The sequence below is a fragment of the Globicephala melas genome, chromosome 5 (genome assembly GCF_963455315.2).
Source record: "Globicephala melas chromosome 5, mGloMel1.2, whole genome shotgun sequence".
Classification (NCBI taxonomy): domain Eukaryota; kingdom Metazoa; phylum Chordata; class Mammalia; order Artiodactyla; family Delphinidae; genus Globicephala; species Globicephala melas.
Window position 1 is genome coordinate 2,170,067 of NC_083318.1, and position 17,360 is coordinate 2,187,426.

The 17,360-nt window shown below is 49.9% G+C and overlaps 1 protein-coding gene across 6 annotated transcripts in view; it reads left to right on the forward strand.

Moving 5' to 3' along the window:
* HTT (huntingtin) overlaps window positions 1–17,360 on the forward strand; it is a 168,339-nt gene that overhangs the window by 133,473 nt on the left and 17,506 nt on the right. For all 6 annotated transcript variants that reach the window (XM_060298909.1, XM_060298907.1, XM_030876774.2 and 3 more), the window contains 10 exons: window positions 1,363–1,567; window positions 7,591–7,732; window positions 10,239–10,418; window positions 10,548–10,724; window positions 11,016–11,092; window positions 12,270–12,408; window positions 13,392–13,514; window positions 14,998–15,211; window positions 15,618–15,763; window positions 17,142–17,319. In XM_060298909.1, coding sequence (XP_060154892.1) covers window positions 1,363–1,567; window positions 7,591–7,732; window positions 10,239–10,418; window positions 10,548–10,724; window positions 11,016–11,092; window positions 12,270–12,408; window positions 13,392–13,514; window positions 14,998–15,211; window positions 15,618–15,763; window positions 17,142–17,319 — 1,581 coding nt within the window. The remainder of the gene's footprint in view (window positions 1–1,362; window positions 1,568–7,590; window positions 7,733–10,238; window positions 10,419–10,547; window positions 10,725–11,015; window positions 11,093–12,269; window positions 12,409–13,391; window positions 13,515–14,997; window positions 15,212–15,617; window positions 15,764–17,141; window positions 17,320–17,360) is intronic.

Genomic DNA, 17,360 nt, shown 5'->3' on the forward strand with positions numbered 1-17,360 from the left:
GCTCTGAATTCCATTTTACAAGCGAGGAAACTAAGGCCACAGCGGACGTACGGCCAGGGTCACCGAGCAGGCATGGCAGAGCCACAGTCTGATTTCAAAGCCCACCTCGACACTCCGTCACCTGGATCTCAGCTCTGACCATGGTTTCCTGCTCCCTGTTCAGTAAAACCCCACATCCGTGGTCTGCCATTCCCCGCGTGCCTTGGTCTGGCTCCAGGGTTCCTTTGGGACAGCACCTGGCTCTTCCCTCGTGTCCATGACCCACAGGGAGCCCACGCAGTGACGGAGGCACGAGAGGGAGCAGGCCAGGGCTGGGTGGGCCTGAGGTGGGCGATGCTGACACGGCAGCAACCGGAGAGAACCCAGCCAGTGCGGCCAGAGAGGAGGCGAGCACTGGAAAGCTCCTCGTCGATGTTTCTGTTTGACGAGCTTTTGTCAGCTCTCCCCTTGTCTCGGGGCGTGGGTGTAAGCAGTCATGAGGAGTGAGAAGTCTGTGGTCTGTTTGTTTCTGCCTGTCTTAGGGCCCTTTTGTGTTGGCATGTGTTGAAATTTAGAGCAGAAACAAGCTTTTGACTCGCCAGAAGTGATGCCAGGAGTCCTCAGCTGGGGGGACAGGGAGCCCCTGGCACCTCCTGTCATGTCCAGTCCTGCTGCGTCCCAGGCTGCACTTCACGGCATGCACGTGTCCCCGTGTCCCTGGGGTGAGGGCCAGTCTAGGTGCATCCAGGGCGGGGTGGAGAGACAGGCGTGTGGAGCTGGCTTCGTGTCGGTCCAGAAGTGGGATAGAATGAAGTCATGAATTCACTCTCTCCTAGGGGAGAGTCTTCCCGGCCTTAAGGAGGATGCTGTGGGAAACCGGGGCAGAGCCTGGCTGGATCTGCTGCTGACGTGCGGGTCTGAGTGTGGGCGCCTGCCTGCGCGGCCACCTTGCCCCGGGTGGTCACCCCGTGCTGGGTGCAGAGGCCCCCTGGCCCTCGGCTCTCAGGGACCTGCCGTTCCCACCCGCGCGGCTGTGGCTTGGGCTGTCCTGGGTGCCGTGACCTGATGGGCTGCATGGTGGCTGCTGCCTTCTCGGTGGAGCTGTGTCCACGGTCAGCACCACTGAGGCTCCCGGCTCGGAGCCCCTGGAGAGCTGGTCACTCAGTGGGGAGGACGGGACGGTGGGGGCGCCGGCTTCCTTGGCTGCTCCACTGAGGAAGCAGAATGTCAGGCTGGAATTTTCTAAGTGCCAGAGGCTGTGAACGTGTCCATGTAGCAGAGAGCCCTGTGTGTATCTTCTTTGTGTAAAAGCTTCTCGTGGTTGCGAAGCGTTGGACCATGGTGTGTCTCCCCGTAATCGGGTTTATTTTGGCTTGTTTCTAGGGACATTCCGGAGAATCACTGCAGCTGCCTCGAGACTCTTGACGGACGGCGCGGACGGCAGCTTCTACGGCCTGGAGAGCTTGAACGCCTGGGTGCGCTCCATGGTCCCCACCCACCCGGCCCTCGTGCTGCTCTGGTGTCAGATCCTGCTGCTCGTCAGCCACACCGACTACCGCTGGTGGGCAGAGGTGCAGCAGACCCCCAGGTACGCGCGCTCTGCTCCCCGGGAGGCCAGCCCGGGCTCGTGTGCCGGGGCTCGGAGCAGCCTGAGCTCTGGCTCCCTTTTCACGAGGCTTTGTAAAGATTCTGCCGCATGTTAGTCTTTCTTTCACGGACACTCTATTGGAGGGGAAACGTGGTCCGACTACAGGCATTCAGAATAGCCGCTGCTTTTCACATGTGATTTCTTTGACAAGTTCTTTGACACTGTTCCATCTTACGGCCGTTTTTGTCATGCTGTGTCCCTCCTGCTGGGTTCTCATCCTTAAATTGGTTCCAGAGCCAGACATGTTGCGATGGCTTAACTTCATTATAAGTTAAATGTGGTTCTGGTTATTCTTAGATAATGAAGAAATTATTTAGCAGCCTTTCAAAACTACTTGGAAATACCTTATTTTTTTTATCATTCAAGAAGACTTGTTAAGTATCTGATTGTGGGTGGCCCTGTTTTTGCAAAAAGTTGTCAGGTCTGAGTCTCTGTTTCTAGGCACCCTCTTGCTCAGCCATTTGTACATATGTGGAAAGAAAAGATTTGATTTCGGCCCCCCCACACCCCCCCACCCCGCAGCTGAGTCCTCAGTGCGGTGTTTCTGGAAGACTCAAGAGCCGATGGCGAGGAGAGAAAGCTATGGAAATAGGAGACTGCAGGGGCTGCAGGGTTGAGGTCAGCTCCTCTCTGCTCAGCATGGAAAGACAGCCAAGTGAGGCCGTGGGTCCCGCGTTGGCTGGTCCAGTCCTCTCACTGGAAAAGCCAACGTGAGCAGCAGTATTACACCTCTACCCTGTGCTGTATGTTGTGGGACATGCAAAGGAAAAATAATCGCTGCTTCCTGCCCTCCAGGTGCTTACAGTTAGTTGGGGAGGACAGAGCAGTGAAAACATTCGACATGCTTAGAGAACAGTTTAAGCCTGTCGTGATGACTAAAGTATTGTAAGAGTCGGAAACAGAAAATCGGTGTCTTCTACTTCAGAGCTTCTTCACTGTGCGTATAAATCAACTGGGGAGCTTGTTCAGATCAGATTCTGATTCAGCAGATGGCTGATGGTGCCTGGGACTCTGCATTTCCGCCAGACTCCTGGGGGTACCGGTGCTCTGATCCATGGAGTACGCTCTGAGCAGTGAGGCCCTGGGTCCTTGAGGATTTTGCCTCAGAGCACCCAGGGGGCTGTTCCAAGGACCAAGCCTGTGCTCCAGCCCACTGTCGGACCGGATGGCTGGGCACCGTAGGAATTAGGGTCCTGGGCTCTTGTGTTATTGCAGCCTCCCCAGTAGCCTCCCTGGATACCAAGGGCAGGACTTGAGTTAGCTGATAATACTAACAGATGTTGGGTGGGTGGACGGTAAGTGAGAAGGTATCCACCGCCCAAATGGATCCTCAGCCAGTGTTTCTTAGCTTCTGCCCCACTCTCCTTCTCCTCCTCCTCTTCCTCTGCCTTTGCACATACGGTGGGTGGTGAGGGCAGAGGCCCACCTGGAGTGGGTTCAAGAGGAAATGGGAGGCAGACCCCAGTCTGATGAATGGAGGGCCTTCCACAGAAGAATCCTGTGGGCTCTCCTAAAGTGTCAGTCAGTGTCATGGAAGATACAGAACTGTTGGCTTGGATGAAAAGATGTAAGAGTGCGTGACAAATAGGTACAGTTTTATGATCCTTGACTACATTCTGGATCTGGGGGCTGAAACCACTAGAAAGGACATTATTGGGTCAACAAGCTGCATTTGAATGTGAGCTCTACATAACTTGTTGCTTTTGGTTATGAGTAGTACTTAGGGGACACACTTGCTGAGGTATTTAGGGGTGCGGTCTCTTGACCTGCAGATTACTCTCAAATGGTGCAGCCCCCCAGATTGCGTGTGTGTACAGTGTGCATGAGTGTCGAGTGTGTGTAAGGTGTGTGTGTATGTGTGGAGCACGTGCATGTGTGTGGCGTGCGTGCCTGAGCGCAAAGGTGGTGACTTGCTAGTAGTTGAATCTAGGTGAAGAGTATGCCGCTGTTAATTAAATTATTCTTTTTTTTATATAAATTTATTTATTATTATTTTTTCGGCTGCGTTGGGTCTTTGTTGCTGTGCGCAGCTTTCTCTAGTTGCGGCGAGCGGGGGCTACTCTTCGTTGCGGTGCGCGAGCTTCTCATTGTGGTGGCTTCTCTTGTTGTGGAGCTCGGGCTCTAGGCGTGTGGGCTTCAGTAATGGTGGCTCGCGGGCTTCAGTGGTTGTGGCTCGCGGGCTCTAGAGTGCAGGCTGAGTAGTTGTGGCGCACGGGCTTAGTTGCTCTGCGGCATGTGGGATCTTCCTGGACCAGGGCTCGAACCTGTGTCCCCTGCATTGGCAGGCAGATTCTTAACCACTGCGCCACCAGGGAAGCCCTGAATTATTCTTTGAGCTTTTATATCAGCTTGAAAGTTTTCAAAATAAGAGTGAAGGAAAAAAAATGACGAAAGAGGGACATTTAGAGAGCAGCTCTACACACGGTTAGGAGGAGTTTCGCTCTGGAGGGAAACAGAGACATGGGAAATGAGGACATGAGAGAGTTTCTAGATGAGAGAACGAATGGCATGGGTGACCCCTTACAGAAGAGAGCGTTATCCTAGAGTTGGCAAGAGCAGATGGGATCTAAGGGACAGACATTGGCTTTATGATATTGATTTATTTTTTGCCAGCTTTTTATAGTTCAATGATTCAATATGATTTCTCTCCATATATTAGCAGATATGGGAAGCTCACTGATTCTGGGTTCTCAGCTCAGTCATTATTTCCTCAGGGAAGCCTTCCTGACTTCTCTTTGGTGAAGTCTCCCTGTCTGCTCTTACCCCAACCTTTGCCTCTTTTTTGTGGCATGTGTTGAGACTGTAATTTGACATTTATTTCTGTGATAATTTGGTTAATATCTCTCCCTCTAGATCATAATTCCCACAAGGGGCCTCTTAGTGTCCCCAGCACTAACATGAGTTAGTGATTTAATTACCCTGATAACAGAAATAATAATAATGTATTGGTAAAGACCTTTTATATATAGATCACTAGCACTTATATAGCATTAAGTGCCAGATATTGTTCTGTGGGCTTTCCACTATGATAAGTTATTAAAATCTCTCGAAATGCATGTATATTATAGACAAGGAAACTTCTTTTCCCAGAGAAGTTGAATAACTTGCCCACTATCACACATTAACAGACATGTGTGCATGCATGGGCCCCCAACTCGATTATTTTCACCTATTATAGCTGAAAGTGTCATATAAGTGTGGGTTTATTTCTAGGCTCTCTATTTTCTGTTCCATTGATCTGTGTGTCTGGTTTTATGTCAACACCGTACTGCTTTGATTACTGTGGCTTTGTAGTGTAGTTTGAAGTCAGGGAGCGTGATACCTTCAGTTTTGTTCTCCTTTCTCAAGATTGCTTTTGGCTGTTCGGAGTCTTTTGTGGTTCCATGCAAATTTTAGAATTTTTTGTTCAAGTTCTGTGAAAAATGCCATTGGAATTTGGATGGGGATTGCATTGAATCTGTAGATTGCTTTGTGTGGTATGAACATTTTAACAATATTAATTCTTCTAATCCATGAGCATGGAATATCTTTCCATTTATTTTTGTCTTCTTTAGCTTCTTTCATCAGTGTCTTTCAGTGTATAGTTCTTTCACCTCCTTGGTTAAATTTATTATTAGGTATTTTATTATTTTGATGCAATTGTAAATGGGATTATTTCCTTAATTTCTCTTTCTGATAGTTTGTTATTTGTGTATAGAAATACAACAGATTTCTGTATATTGATTTTGTATCCTGCAATTTTACTGAATTCATTGATTACTTCTAGCAGGTTTTTAGTGGACTCCTTAGGGTTTTCTATGTACAGTATCATGTCATCTGTAAGTAATGAAAATTCTTCTTTCTGACTTGAATGCCTTTTATTTCTTTTTCTTGCCTAATTGCTTTGGCTAGAACTTCCAATACTATGTTGAATAAAAGTGGCGAGAGTAGGGATCCTTGTCTTGTTCCTGATCTTAAAGGAAGAGCTTTTAGCCCTTCACCATTGAGTATGATGTTAGCTGTGGGCTTGTCATATATGGCCCTTATTATGTTTAGGTACGTTCTCTCTGTACCCATTTTATTGAGAGTTTTTATCATAAATAGATGTTGACATTTGTCAAATGCTTCTGCATCCATTGAGATGATCATATATTTTTTATTCTTCATTTTGTTAACATGATGTATTTTATCGATTGACTTATGGATGCTGAACTATCCTTGCATCCGTGGAATAAATCCTACTTATCATGGTGTATAATCCTTTTAATGTACTGTTGAATTCAGTTTGCTAATAACTTGTTGAGGATTTTTGCATCTATGTTCATCAAGGATATTGCCTTGTGATTTTCTTTTTTTGTGGTGTCCTTGTCTGGTTTTGATGATGAGTGTGTCTATTTCCAAAAGATAATAAAAATGAATTACTAGAAGTTTGGAATACAAAGTACAAGTCATTATTTTCTATCTGTGTACTCAGCAGATATAGAACTGCTCTATCAATTGTTACAGAGGTTCTGTATGCAGCCCAGCGCTGGCTCTCAGATGAGCACGGGCTCCCAGGCCACACTTCCTGGAAGTACCCATGGTTGCCACAGTGGGGTCTGTTTTTGTCTGCTTCTTATTTTGGGGATTAGATCATCATAGTCTTATGATTTGCTTTCTACCTGTCCTACCTTTTGGTGGACGGTTAGGGTCCTGCATACGCAGTCATCTTTTATTTGGGAAGTTCATTTGCTATCAGTAGCTGGCAGTGTCTGTCCTGAGGTCTTGGGCGCTTGCCCTCCTACAAACTGGGACTAAATTTGGGTTGACATTGGACCTTCTTTGTGTCCACTGCTAATATTTGAACTGCAAATCTCCCCTTATCTTTCAGAGGCTTTTTCCCCTATAGCTATACTATTGCAAACACAGAATTGCAGCTTGAATGTAAGTCATGTTGGGGCTGGCAGGAGGGCTGACCGAAAAAGGAAAGGTTTTTTGTTAGTTTTTAATTGACATATAACTTACAGTACAGTAGAATGTACTGTTTTGTACCCGATGTAGTCAGGTCACCACCACCACAATCAAGAGTTAGACCAGTATCATCGCTTCAGAGAATTCCCTCCTGTCCCAGTGCAGCCGCCCCCTCCCCCTGCCCCTCCCTCGGTAACCACTGATCCATGTTCTGTCGTGATAGAAGTTTTTAAACAATTCTTTTCTAAATCCTGAGGCGTTAACAGGAAGAGTTGACACATTTCAGAATATTCTAGTCCTGGTGTCATCTTCGTCTCCACTAAGCCTTAGCAGAGACTTGTAGGCTCTTGGCCGCTGAGGTGAGGGGATTGTCTTACCCTCAAGTCAGAGGGCTGTTTGTGAGCATGGCAACTACTGTGTTTTAAGAGTTGTGGCCAGTACTGAGAGTCCCAAAGTTTGTAATTCTCATCTCCTTAGAAAGAAAAAAGACAAGGTGAGAAGAAGTAAAGATGAAGTGAAATAACCTTCACTAGTGGGGAATTAATTCTGCAGAAATGCTTTTAAACAGCGTTTCCATAATAGCATAGACGCTGTGGGCATGCTTAGGGTTGTAACTTTTCGTTGGTAATTGAAGAGTAAAGTATGGAAATGCAGAGGTTTTCTTCTGTCACCGACGGCTTTCGTAGCAAGCTAAAACCAGAGATTTCAAAAGCAGTAGCTCTGCCATCAGACACGGCCAGTGAGATAAGAGTGCTGATCGAATGTGCAGCTTTGTGGTGGGGTTTGCCTTTCAGTCAAGCATTTAAATTTTCTGCCTGTTAGATCCTCTGTTTATTTTAGCTTTCCATATGTGCTTTATCATAACTCAGAAACAGATCACTAAGAGCAGATCTTACACATCATTCTGATGTGGCAGTATTTAAAGTAACTGTCTGCTTTAGAACTGGTACTAAACGACAGTCATCTTCGGTGTTTTGAAAATAAGCCGGCTGTCATCACAGAAACACTGTCAGAGCTTCTGTTGCTCCTTCTAGAAGACGCAGTCTGTCCAGCACGAAGTCACTTAGTCCCCAGATGTCTGGAGAGGACGAGGATTCTGATGTGGCTTCCAAACTGGGAATGTGCAATAGAGAAATAGTACGAAGAGGAGCTCTCATTCTCTTCTGCGATTATGTCGTAAGTTTGAAATTGCGAGGAGGGGCGGGTTGGGGGCTGGAAAACACCTCGCGCGGATGATACTTCTACAGACTGACTTCCACCGTCCGTCACTCCACCAGAATGAAAGACTAAAATTAAAGTTGAATCCTGCTCCCAAGTATAATTGGAAATCAGGCTTGGCATCCAGCCCTGGGAGTTTACGTTTGTCTGTAAAAGATTCAGTGGGGAATCACTTGCTCTTCACCAATCGCAGTGCTGGGCGCCTTTGTTGTTTTGAGGGACGCCATGGAGTAACAATGATAATAAAAAGAAGTTACAAGTTTGACTGAGTGAGGTTCTGATTAAAAAAATTTTTTAATCTGTGGAAAAGGTATTAGAATGTTAATTGCTGCATTTTTAGATTCCTATTTGAATGACATTCTTTTAAAAAATAACTTTTGTGGAATTTTTGACCATAAAACTAACATCTCTTGTTTAATACAAAAAAAGTTACAAAAACCAAATAAGTAAACAGAAGAAAATAACATCTGTAATCGTATTACTCAGAGAGAACTCGTTGTTCCACTCTCACTGGGATCTGATACCTTTTCCAGGCTGATAGAAAGTGCTGCCTTCCTTTGGTGCAGACATGGTGCCATGAAGGCCGCTGTCGCTCAGCAGCGCGTCGGAAAAGGAGTAGACTCCTTCACCTGAGCTGCTTGTTGAGATCTTTTTTGCCATGATAGCAATTTGTTAATATTCATGTTTTGTTTTACATTCTTTTTTTTTTTTGTAAATTCATTTATTTTTGGCTGCTTTGGGTCTTCATTGCTGCACGTGGGTTTTCTCTAGTTGCGGTGAGCGGGAGCTACTCTTCGTTGTGGTGCGCAGGCTTCTCATTGTGGTGGCTTCTCTTGTTGCGGAGCATGGGCTCTAGGCACGCAGGCTTCAGTAGTTGTGGCACGCGGGCTCAGTAGTTGTGGCTCATGGGCTTAGTTGCTCTGCGGCATATGAGATCTTCCCAGGCCAGGGCTTGAACCTGTGTTCCCTGCATTGGCAGGCGGATTCTTAACCACTGCACCACCAGGGAAGCCCCTTGCTTTACATTCTTGATGTTCAAATAGTTTTTCTAACTTGTTCCACTTTTGAGAAATAATTTGATATAGTTATATAATGCTGTTTTCACAGAAAATTAAGAAAAATATTTAATACTATCTAAAATACTAAAAAGTTAATACTATCAAATTATCCCACAGTAAAAGTATTAAGCATTAACCAGATGCCACAGATTTATCTCGTTTTATAATTTCTGCCTAGGGTCATGAATTACAGTGAAAAGGCAACATATGTATTGGGTTGGCCAAAAAGTTTGTTCGGCTTTAAGTAAAAATAACATTTTCCGGGCTTCCCTGGTGGCACAGTGGTTGGGAGTCCGCCTGCTGATGCAGGGGACGCGGGTTCGTGCCCCGGTCCGGGAGGGTCCCGCATGCCGCGGAGCGGCTGGGCCCGTGAGCCATGGCTGCTGGGCCTGCGCGTCCGGAGCCTGTGCTCCGCAACGGGAGAGGCCACAACAGTGAGAGGCCCGCGTACCACAAAACAAAACAAAACGAAACAAATAATAATAACATGTTTCATTTTCACCAAGAACTTTTTTTTTTTTAATATTTATTTATTTAGGCTGCACCGGGTCTCAGTTGCGGCATGCAGAATCTTTTAGTTGTGGCACACGAGCTCTTAGTTGTGGCTTGCGAACTCTTAGTTGCAGCATGTGGGATCTAGTTCCCCGACCAGGGATCGAACCCAGGCCCCCCTGCATTGGGAGCACGGACCACCCCCCGCTGGACCACCAGGGAAGGCCCACCAAGAACTTTACTGAACAACGTATTCATTAACTGAACAAACTTTTTGGCCAACCCAAAATTTAAAACTGTATTTTTCTCATTTCCTTATAAATCTTACATGAAATTTCTTCCCTTAAGATCCACTTGATCTATGGGAACCATCCATATTTTGGATTCAGGAAATCTATCAAAACTGACAGTTACAGGAAATTCTTTTTTTCTACTGACCTGTCACAAAGCTGCAGCGAGGGTAACTGGAGAATTCCCGTCAGGAGGCTGGACTGAGGCCTGGGCGAGGCAGGGCTTGCCCTGGATGGGAGCACCACCCGCTCTCGTGTCTCAGCTGGGGCCGGTCACGCCGTTCCCACTGCCCTCGGGAGGCGTCGGGCTCTCAGGTGCCCCAGACCGCCCGCGGCCCTGGGCCACGCTCTTCTCCTGTGTCCCTGAGCTGTGCCGCTGGGGCGCACCTCCCTGGGGCCTGACTTTGGACAGCTCGGCTGCGGTGCACAGTTGCGGGTGCCGGCTCTGTAAAGTGTGTTGTCACCTCATCAGTCATGGTGCTCAAACACTCAATACTTTCAGTGAGGATTATAATTCGGAGTTGGTTTTCTCCTTCCTACCACTTCCGGCCTTTTCTGTGGCGCTAGTGTCTGCTCTTGCCTCGTCCGCTAGAAGATGGCCTTTCATCGTTGTCTTGTCCTCAGTGCCAGAACCTGCACGATTCAGAGCACTTAACGTGGCTCATCGTCAACCACATTCAGGACCTGATCAGCCTGTCCCACGAGCCTCCCGTGCAGGACTTCATTAGTGCTGTGCATCGGAATTCCGCGGCCAGCGGCCTTTTCATCCAGGCAATTCAGTCTCGTTGTGAAAATCTTTCAACTGTAAGTCTCCCTGGTGCCGGCTATCGCCAGTTTTCTCTGCCTTGAAAATGGAGGGTTGGCATTCTTAAGCTGCTCTTTCCAGTGGCCAGAGCCCTCTGCGCTTGTCTCTCTCCTTCTCTCAAACCGCAGCCCACCACGCTGAAGAAGACCCTCCAGTGCCTGGAAGGGATCCACCTGAGCCAGTCGGGCGCCGTGCTGACGCTGTACGTGGACAAGCTTTTGTGTACTCCGTTCCGTGTGCTGGCTCACATGGTCGACACCCTTGCTTGTCGCCGGGTGGAGATGCTTCTGGCTGCAAATTTACAGGTACTGGGAGAAAACACGGATGTTGTTTTTTACTGAAAACCTGGCAGGGCAGGCGGAACACTTGGCTGGCTCCTCCCCCACGGGGATAGTCTTCACGTGGCCACCGAGGGGAGCGTGCAACACGGATGAGCTGGTCCTTCCTTGTGTGTCCGATATGGGTGCTTCCTGTACTTCTTCTAGTCCGCCTTTGCCACCAGAGCCGGACACGCCCCTTTATCGTCTGCAAATGAGCACAGGTGACTTTGACTCTTGTGCGTTGCAACCCCACTGACGTGTTCTTGTCTGCTTTAGAACAGCACGGCCCAGCTGCCGGCGGAAGAGCTAAGCAGGATCCAGGAGCACCTGCAGAGCAGCGGGTTAGCGCAGAGGTAACGCCGGGGCCCGGTGCTCCTTGCTTTCTGAGTGTGAAGACTAGGGTTTGCGAGGGCACAGACTCGCAGGATGAGAGGCTGGCGTGCTGTATTGATGGGTTCACTGCAGAAGGGCCTTGAGAGAGAGCCTTCCGAAATTAACACAGTTGGATCTCAACGTGTACACAGTGAGGACCAGCTGGCAGTGTCAGCTCTGCCGCGATAATGCGCCGTGGCTGTGTGAGGGTGGCGGGTGTTCCTGTGGCCTCCACTCACCATCTGCGATGAGTCATCGATCAGCTCTGTCTTAGCAAAAATCAAAGCCTGTGATCTAATTGCTAAATAAGACCTGGCAGAGCTGAGAGACGTTACCTAGTTCTCGGCGAGAATTGTTTCTACATCTTGTCAACATTTTGTCTCTCTGTGGCTGTTTATCACCTAATCTTGTTTGCAAAGTCTTTTTGAGGCCTTTGCCAGAAATCCTGATGTCTTACATGAGTGTATTTCCGTGACTGCAAGATAAATGAAGAGAAGCCTTTATCTTCTCTCCTCCACAGCAGGGAAAACGTTTGTGAGAGAGAATCAGGTTACTGTACTGACTTCAGTCTTAAGAGTAGCTGTTGCCGGTTTCTTTAACCGAGAAGGGGTAGGACTTGGGCAGTACGAGGCTTTAGGTGACTCGTCAGTATGCTGGGTGACTTACGTTGTAATTTGCATCATGAAGTTGTTGTTCTCGTAGCAGGTGGTGAGAGGCGACACTATCCCTATTTTCGACCCTAGACTTATTCAGGCACACGAGGAGGGGTAAAAATATTTTGTGCCAGATGAGGTGATTCTTTTATGAAATGAATGTAAATGGGTATAGATTGTATATGTGGGGAGATGAAGCAGGAGATTTTGTGCACTGGGATCTCAGGTGGTGCGTTTTGTGGTGGTAAACAGTGCCTGCATTAGCTGTTACGCCGTGTGTTGCCTGCTGCAGTGTTTGAGTATAAATGAAATTTCTGAAAAATACTTATGGGACGTAAACTGTGGTTGTTACCAGTAAACCGGGGCCTGAATTTGCATCATGACTTGAGTGTCGATGAGAAATAGCTCTGAACAGAAAGTTTCAAACGTGTCGCCTCGCTGTAAGAAGCCACTGTTGCTCCCTCCCGTGCAGCTGTGCCCTAACCCGTGTGTGATTGGATTCCAGACACCAAAGGCTCTACTCCCTGCTGGACAGGCTTCGTCTCGCCACTGCACCGGCATCGCGTGGCCCCGCTCCTCTGGTCACGCCCCACCCGCTGGACGGGGATGGGCCCCTGGCACTGGAGACAGTGAGTCCTGACAAAGTAAGTGTCCAGCACGTCTGGGTGTGACACACAGGGCCCCCTCGGGGGCCTCTGCAGCGGGTGGCTCAGGCGGCAGGACGTCCTGGCGCTCAGCACAGCCCCTGAGGGCTCTTGACCTGCCCTGTTTCTTGCCAGCAATGGGCACAGTCACGCCAGCGACAGGACGCATGAGGTCCAGCCTGGGTTTTAGCAGGGGGCATGGGGTGAGAAAGGAAATGCTGACCCGGGTCATTAGTAGGGGGCTGAGGGTCATGGTGATTAATGGAGAATCAGGAGACGGGTGGCCACGGCCTGCCCAACTGGCGTGTCTCCCTTTCCTTAAGCCTGCTGACCCGCTGCATGTTGACCCACCACCCCAGGGGACCTGGTACCTTGTCATCACCCTCACTGCTCACACCTCAGAGCCGGGGGCCATTTGGGGCCTTGGTAGGGCCTTGGTGTGCTCCTTTCCTGGAGAGAGTTCATTTTAAATATGAACTTGGAGTCCAAAATCCAGCAGCCCAGGCGTAGATAACAGAGTCCGGGCGACTGTTCTCAGGCATGGTTTGTTCAGCCCCTCCACTGCACTGGCCCTGGGGAGAGAAGAGCAAAGCAGACCCCCCAGTAGAAGGTGATCAGCGTGATGCCCAGCAAGGGGTGGACGGAGAGGTGGGCCCGCTACCCTCAGTACTTTACTGAGTTTGAGGGACCGTGGAGCGATCGCCAGGTGAGGGGAGAGGGTGTCCAGACAGGTAGCAGCAAGTCCAAAGACACAGCCAGTACCAGTTCCCACGGGAAAGGGCTGTGGGCGCTGAGCAGCCCGCACGGTGACAGCGTCCAGTTTTACCAGAGCTGTGTTCATGGTCCAGGGAGGCCACTTGTCCTTTGGCCTGGGACAGGACACGAGGCTCAGTAGGAGAAGAAACAAGGTGCCTCCGGTCAAGTTGAAGCCCCTTGAGAGCCTGCCCAGTCGCCTCCCGCCACCCGCCTTTTCTCCTCCCCAGGACTGGTACGTACGTCTGGTTAAATCCCAGTGCTGGACGCGGTCAGACTCTGCACTGCTGGAAGGGGCAGAGCTGGTGAATCGGATCCCTCCGGGTGACTTGAATGCGTTCATGATGAACTCGGTACAGTGGGGCCGCGGGACCCTTGGGAACCCTTTCTCTTGTTACTCACTCGTGTTTGATGTGTTCCATTGTCATGTGACCGAATAGCAATGTGCACCACCTACCTTTGTGCCTTAACAGCAGAGACCCTAACCCAGACAGGACAGGATGTTATTTCAGCCACGTTAGAGTCTAAAAGGAGGGGAATTGTGTTTAACTCACCTTTTCGTGCATTTAAAGAAAATAGGTTCCCTTAGGTTCTGATTGCTTGTCTCGTGCTCGTGAGCAAAAGTACTGGGATGGTGCCATGGTGCATGATTTAACTGACTTTTTCATGATGTTATGGAAGTTAGTAAGCCCCTCCCTACCTGGAGCGGGGTCCCCTCCCCACTGTGTGCAGTGAGGCCCCCCACCCTCACTAGGTGTCACACAGGCCTGCTGTGCGGAGCTGGCCCAGGAGCCCTGGCAGGGGCATCCGTGTTCCTGTCCTCAGCTGTTGGACTGGTGCTGTGAGGGCTGGAGGCCCCTTGATGGTGTTGGCACAGCCTTGGCAGAGTCCTTCTCAGACCTGCTGGGACCAGCAGCCGACAAACCTTTAGGTGTTAATAGTGCTGCCTGGAAATATGCCAAGTGGGAGGGACGCAGGGACGTGGGGGATGGCAAGGACCGGCAGGTGTGGCGCAGAGAGCTTCAGGGTGCAGCCGCATGTTCCCAAGCACTGACCCTCCCTCAGTTTGAAAGAAAGAGCTACATGGGGAAAACAGGAGACTTGGCCCAAAGCCAGTTTGCCAGACGCATTTGAAGAGCCCTTCAGTGAAAGCTGATTTGCTGATAAGTGATAAATTTGCTTAATAACCAACTGAATTTTCCAAATTTGCTCATTAGACTTTTAACAGCATTAAAGAAAGGCTCAGCTGCAATGGCTAGGGGTCGATTTTGGTCGCTGACAATGACATGTGCTTTTCTGAATATTAACTAAATTAAGATTGGCCAAAAAGATCCTTAAATGGCTTTAAAAAGTTGGCAAAGCACAGTACAAATTGAAACAGTATCGTATGAAATGCTGTTTTTCCAGTCAGACTTGTGGCATTCATACGACTGCGTTGATTTATTTCAGCTGCTTTTGAACATAACTTGTCTTTTTCAAACATTGAGATGTTTGGTGTTTCACTGTTTCTTGGATGGCACATCATCTTGATTTTGTATCTTCATCAGTTAAATTTCATCATATTAACGTTTTGATTTTAAATAAATCTGAAGACATAAAAAAAATATTTCTTTAAAATTAAAGTACCCAAAAGCGACCAGAAATACACTTCACCGATCATATGTTAAATGGAGATGTTCATTTATTTGTAACAGAAGTAGAATAAGGTATTCTTTCAAGTGTTTTGGGTGGCGTACTAATCTGTTCTCTCAGAAACGTTTGCTTCTCTGCTGTGTTTCTCTTGCCCGACTGAAAGCTTGTAATCGGCATTGTTGAACCTTTAATGCCCCGATTCAGGAGTTCAACCTAAACCTGCTAGCCCCGTGCTTGGGCCTGGGCGTGCGTGAGATCTGTGCGGGCCGGAAGAGCCCCCTTTTTGCAGCAGCTCGCACGGCGACTCTGGACCGCGTGGCCAGTGTGGTTCAGCAGCTGCCCGCTGTCCACCACGTCTTCCAGCCGTTCCTGCCGGCAGAGCCCACCGCCTACTGGAGCAAGTTGGACGATCTCTTTGGTAATTAAAATCAAAGTCCCCTTATTTTAAAAAAACGCTGCAGAGCCAGTGCCACGCTCTGTACCGAGTGAAAATACAGTCAACACTGTCGATCTGATACACCAAAGGCACTTACAGAGGCCACCGAGAACCTGCACTGGGGCCCTGGCTCTGCGTGTGTTTTGGTGTGTTTGCTGCTTGGCCGTTCCTTGACGTGGCCCGAGCTCGGGGCCTGCGAGGAACGCAGGCTCAGCCTCGGGGATGTGGGTCCTGGTCTCGCGGGGTGGTGGGTTGTGTGCCCGTGTGCTTCCGGGAGCCATGTCTTTAGTTCCCATCAGATTCTCGGGGCCGGGGGGCGACTGCCTGTCTTTCAGAGGTCAGAGCCTCTGCTGAAGGCTCTTGCCCCCATGGAGGCCTTCTGTTTCAGGGGATGCCGTGCTGTATCGGACCCTGACCACTCTGGCCCGGGCCCTGGCCCAGTACCTGCTGGTGTTCTCCAGACTGCCCGGCCACTTGCACCTTCCTCCTGAGAAGGAGAGGGACACCGTGAAGTTTGTGGTCATGACCCTCGAGGTAAGAGGCAGCTTGGGAACCTGGCGCTCAGTGCAGAGGGAAGAAGCTCCTCCATCTGAAAATGCAGAGCTGTGTGCAGCCAGGCGCCTGCGGCCTGTCCTTCCAGCAGTGACCGCTGTCACATGTCACATCCGCCCCCTGCTTTGCCGAGGCCCGTCACGCCCCTATTGCTCCATTCCCCACGGTTGCCTCGGGAGGTTGACAACACAGCCCTTCTTGTCTCTGCCTCAGGGCAGGGGAGCGGGGGCACCCTGAAGAGTCAGGTGTGGGACCTGGGCTCCCGCCCAGGGTCTCCTGAGCATAGCATGGGGAGTCGTCAGGCACTTACATGTGAATCTTGTTTCCTTGATGCTAAGATACTTTTTTGATTTAGTACAAACCATCCATTTAAAAATTTTTTCCAGGGAAAAAGAAGCCGTGCAAATGTAGTGTGTATCCTAATTTTAGATACTTAGTAAATAATAATCTGAGAAATTTGTTATATTTTAATTTGAGCAATAAACCTGATATTTCAGCTGTGGGGAATTGAACACTGTGTTAATACTTATAAACACCCCCAAAACGTGTACATACGTGTGTGCATTGCCTTTTTCTACGACTTCTGGAGAAGAGAGTTTGGCCTGCACCCTTGGAGGCAGAGGACACGGCTGACCCAGTGCTGACACCCCCTGCCGCCTCCCAGCAGGGAGGGGGAGCGTCCAGAGGGCATTCGCCCAGCTGTTCAGAAGGCGACAAACAAGCGCCTCCTTGAGCCAGGCCGAGCCAGATAGCTGTGACCCCTGCCCTTCAGGCTTCAGCGTAGTCGGAAGGCTGGCAAACAAGCGTACGGTTACAGTACAGTGTGGCCCCTGCCAGCCATCACGTGCCCGTACGCCCTGCATCACCTCATTCGGGTCTCACTGCAACCCTGGGAGGTGGGCTGTTATTCCCGTTTTACAGGTGAGAGAAGCAGGGCTTAAGAGGCTCAGCGCCTTCACCCGCTGGGAAGTAGCCATTCCAGCATTTGAACCCCAGCGCGGCTGTCAGGTTCAGCCTCTGTGACTGCAGCTGAGGCGAGGCCCTGGGCAGTGGGAGCCCCGAGGGAGAGCCCAGCCCGCCGGCTGTGTGGCCAGGGCAGGATGCTGGGGGCGGGCAGCCACATCAGGTTGGGCGTTCTGCGTTCCACTCCCAGAGTGGGAGTGGGAGGGGGGGTACTTCAGTGAGCAGGTGGGTCAGGATTGAACCGGAGGGAGCTGGGGATGGTGGCCCAAGAGCCATCCCTCTGCAGGAAGCTTTGGACAGTTCCTTGACGGCCGGGGGTTCTCAGCTTCCCTGCCAGCCCCTGCGGCAGGAAGGAGGTGTGGGTCCAACCTGCATTAACACGCACCTGCCCCTCCAGGCCCTGTCGTGGCATTTGATCCACGAGCAGATCCCTCTGAGTCTGGACCTGCAGGCGGGCCTGGACTGCTGCTGCCTGGCTCTGCAGCTGCCCGGCCTCTGGAGCCTGCTCTCCTCCCCTGAGATGGTGACCCACGCCTGCTCTCTCATCCACTGTGTGCGGTTCATCCTAGAAGCCCGTGAGTCCATGACCGTGACGGTTTCTTTCCTTTGTCACTTG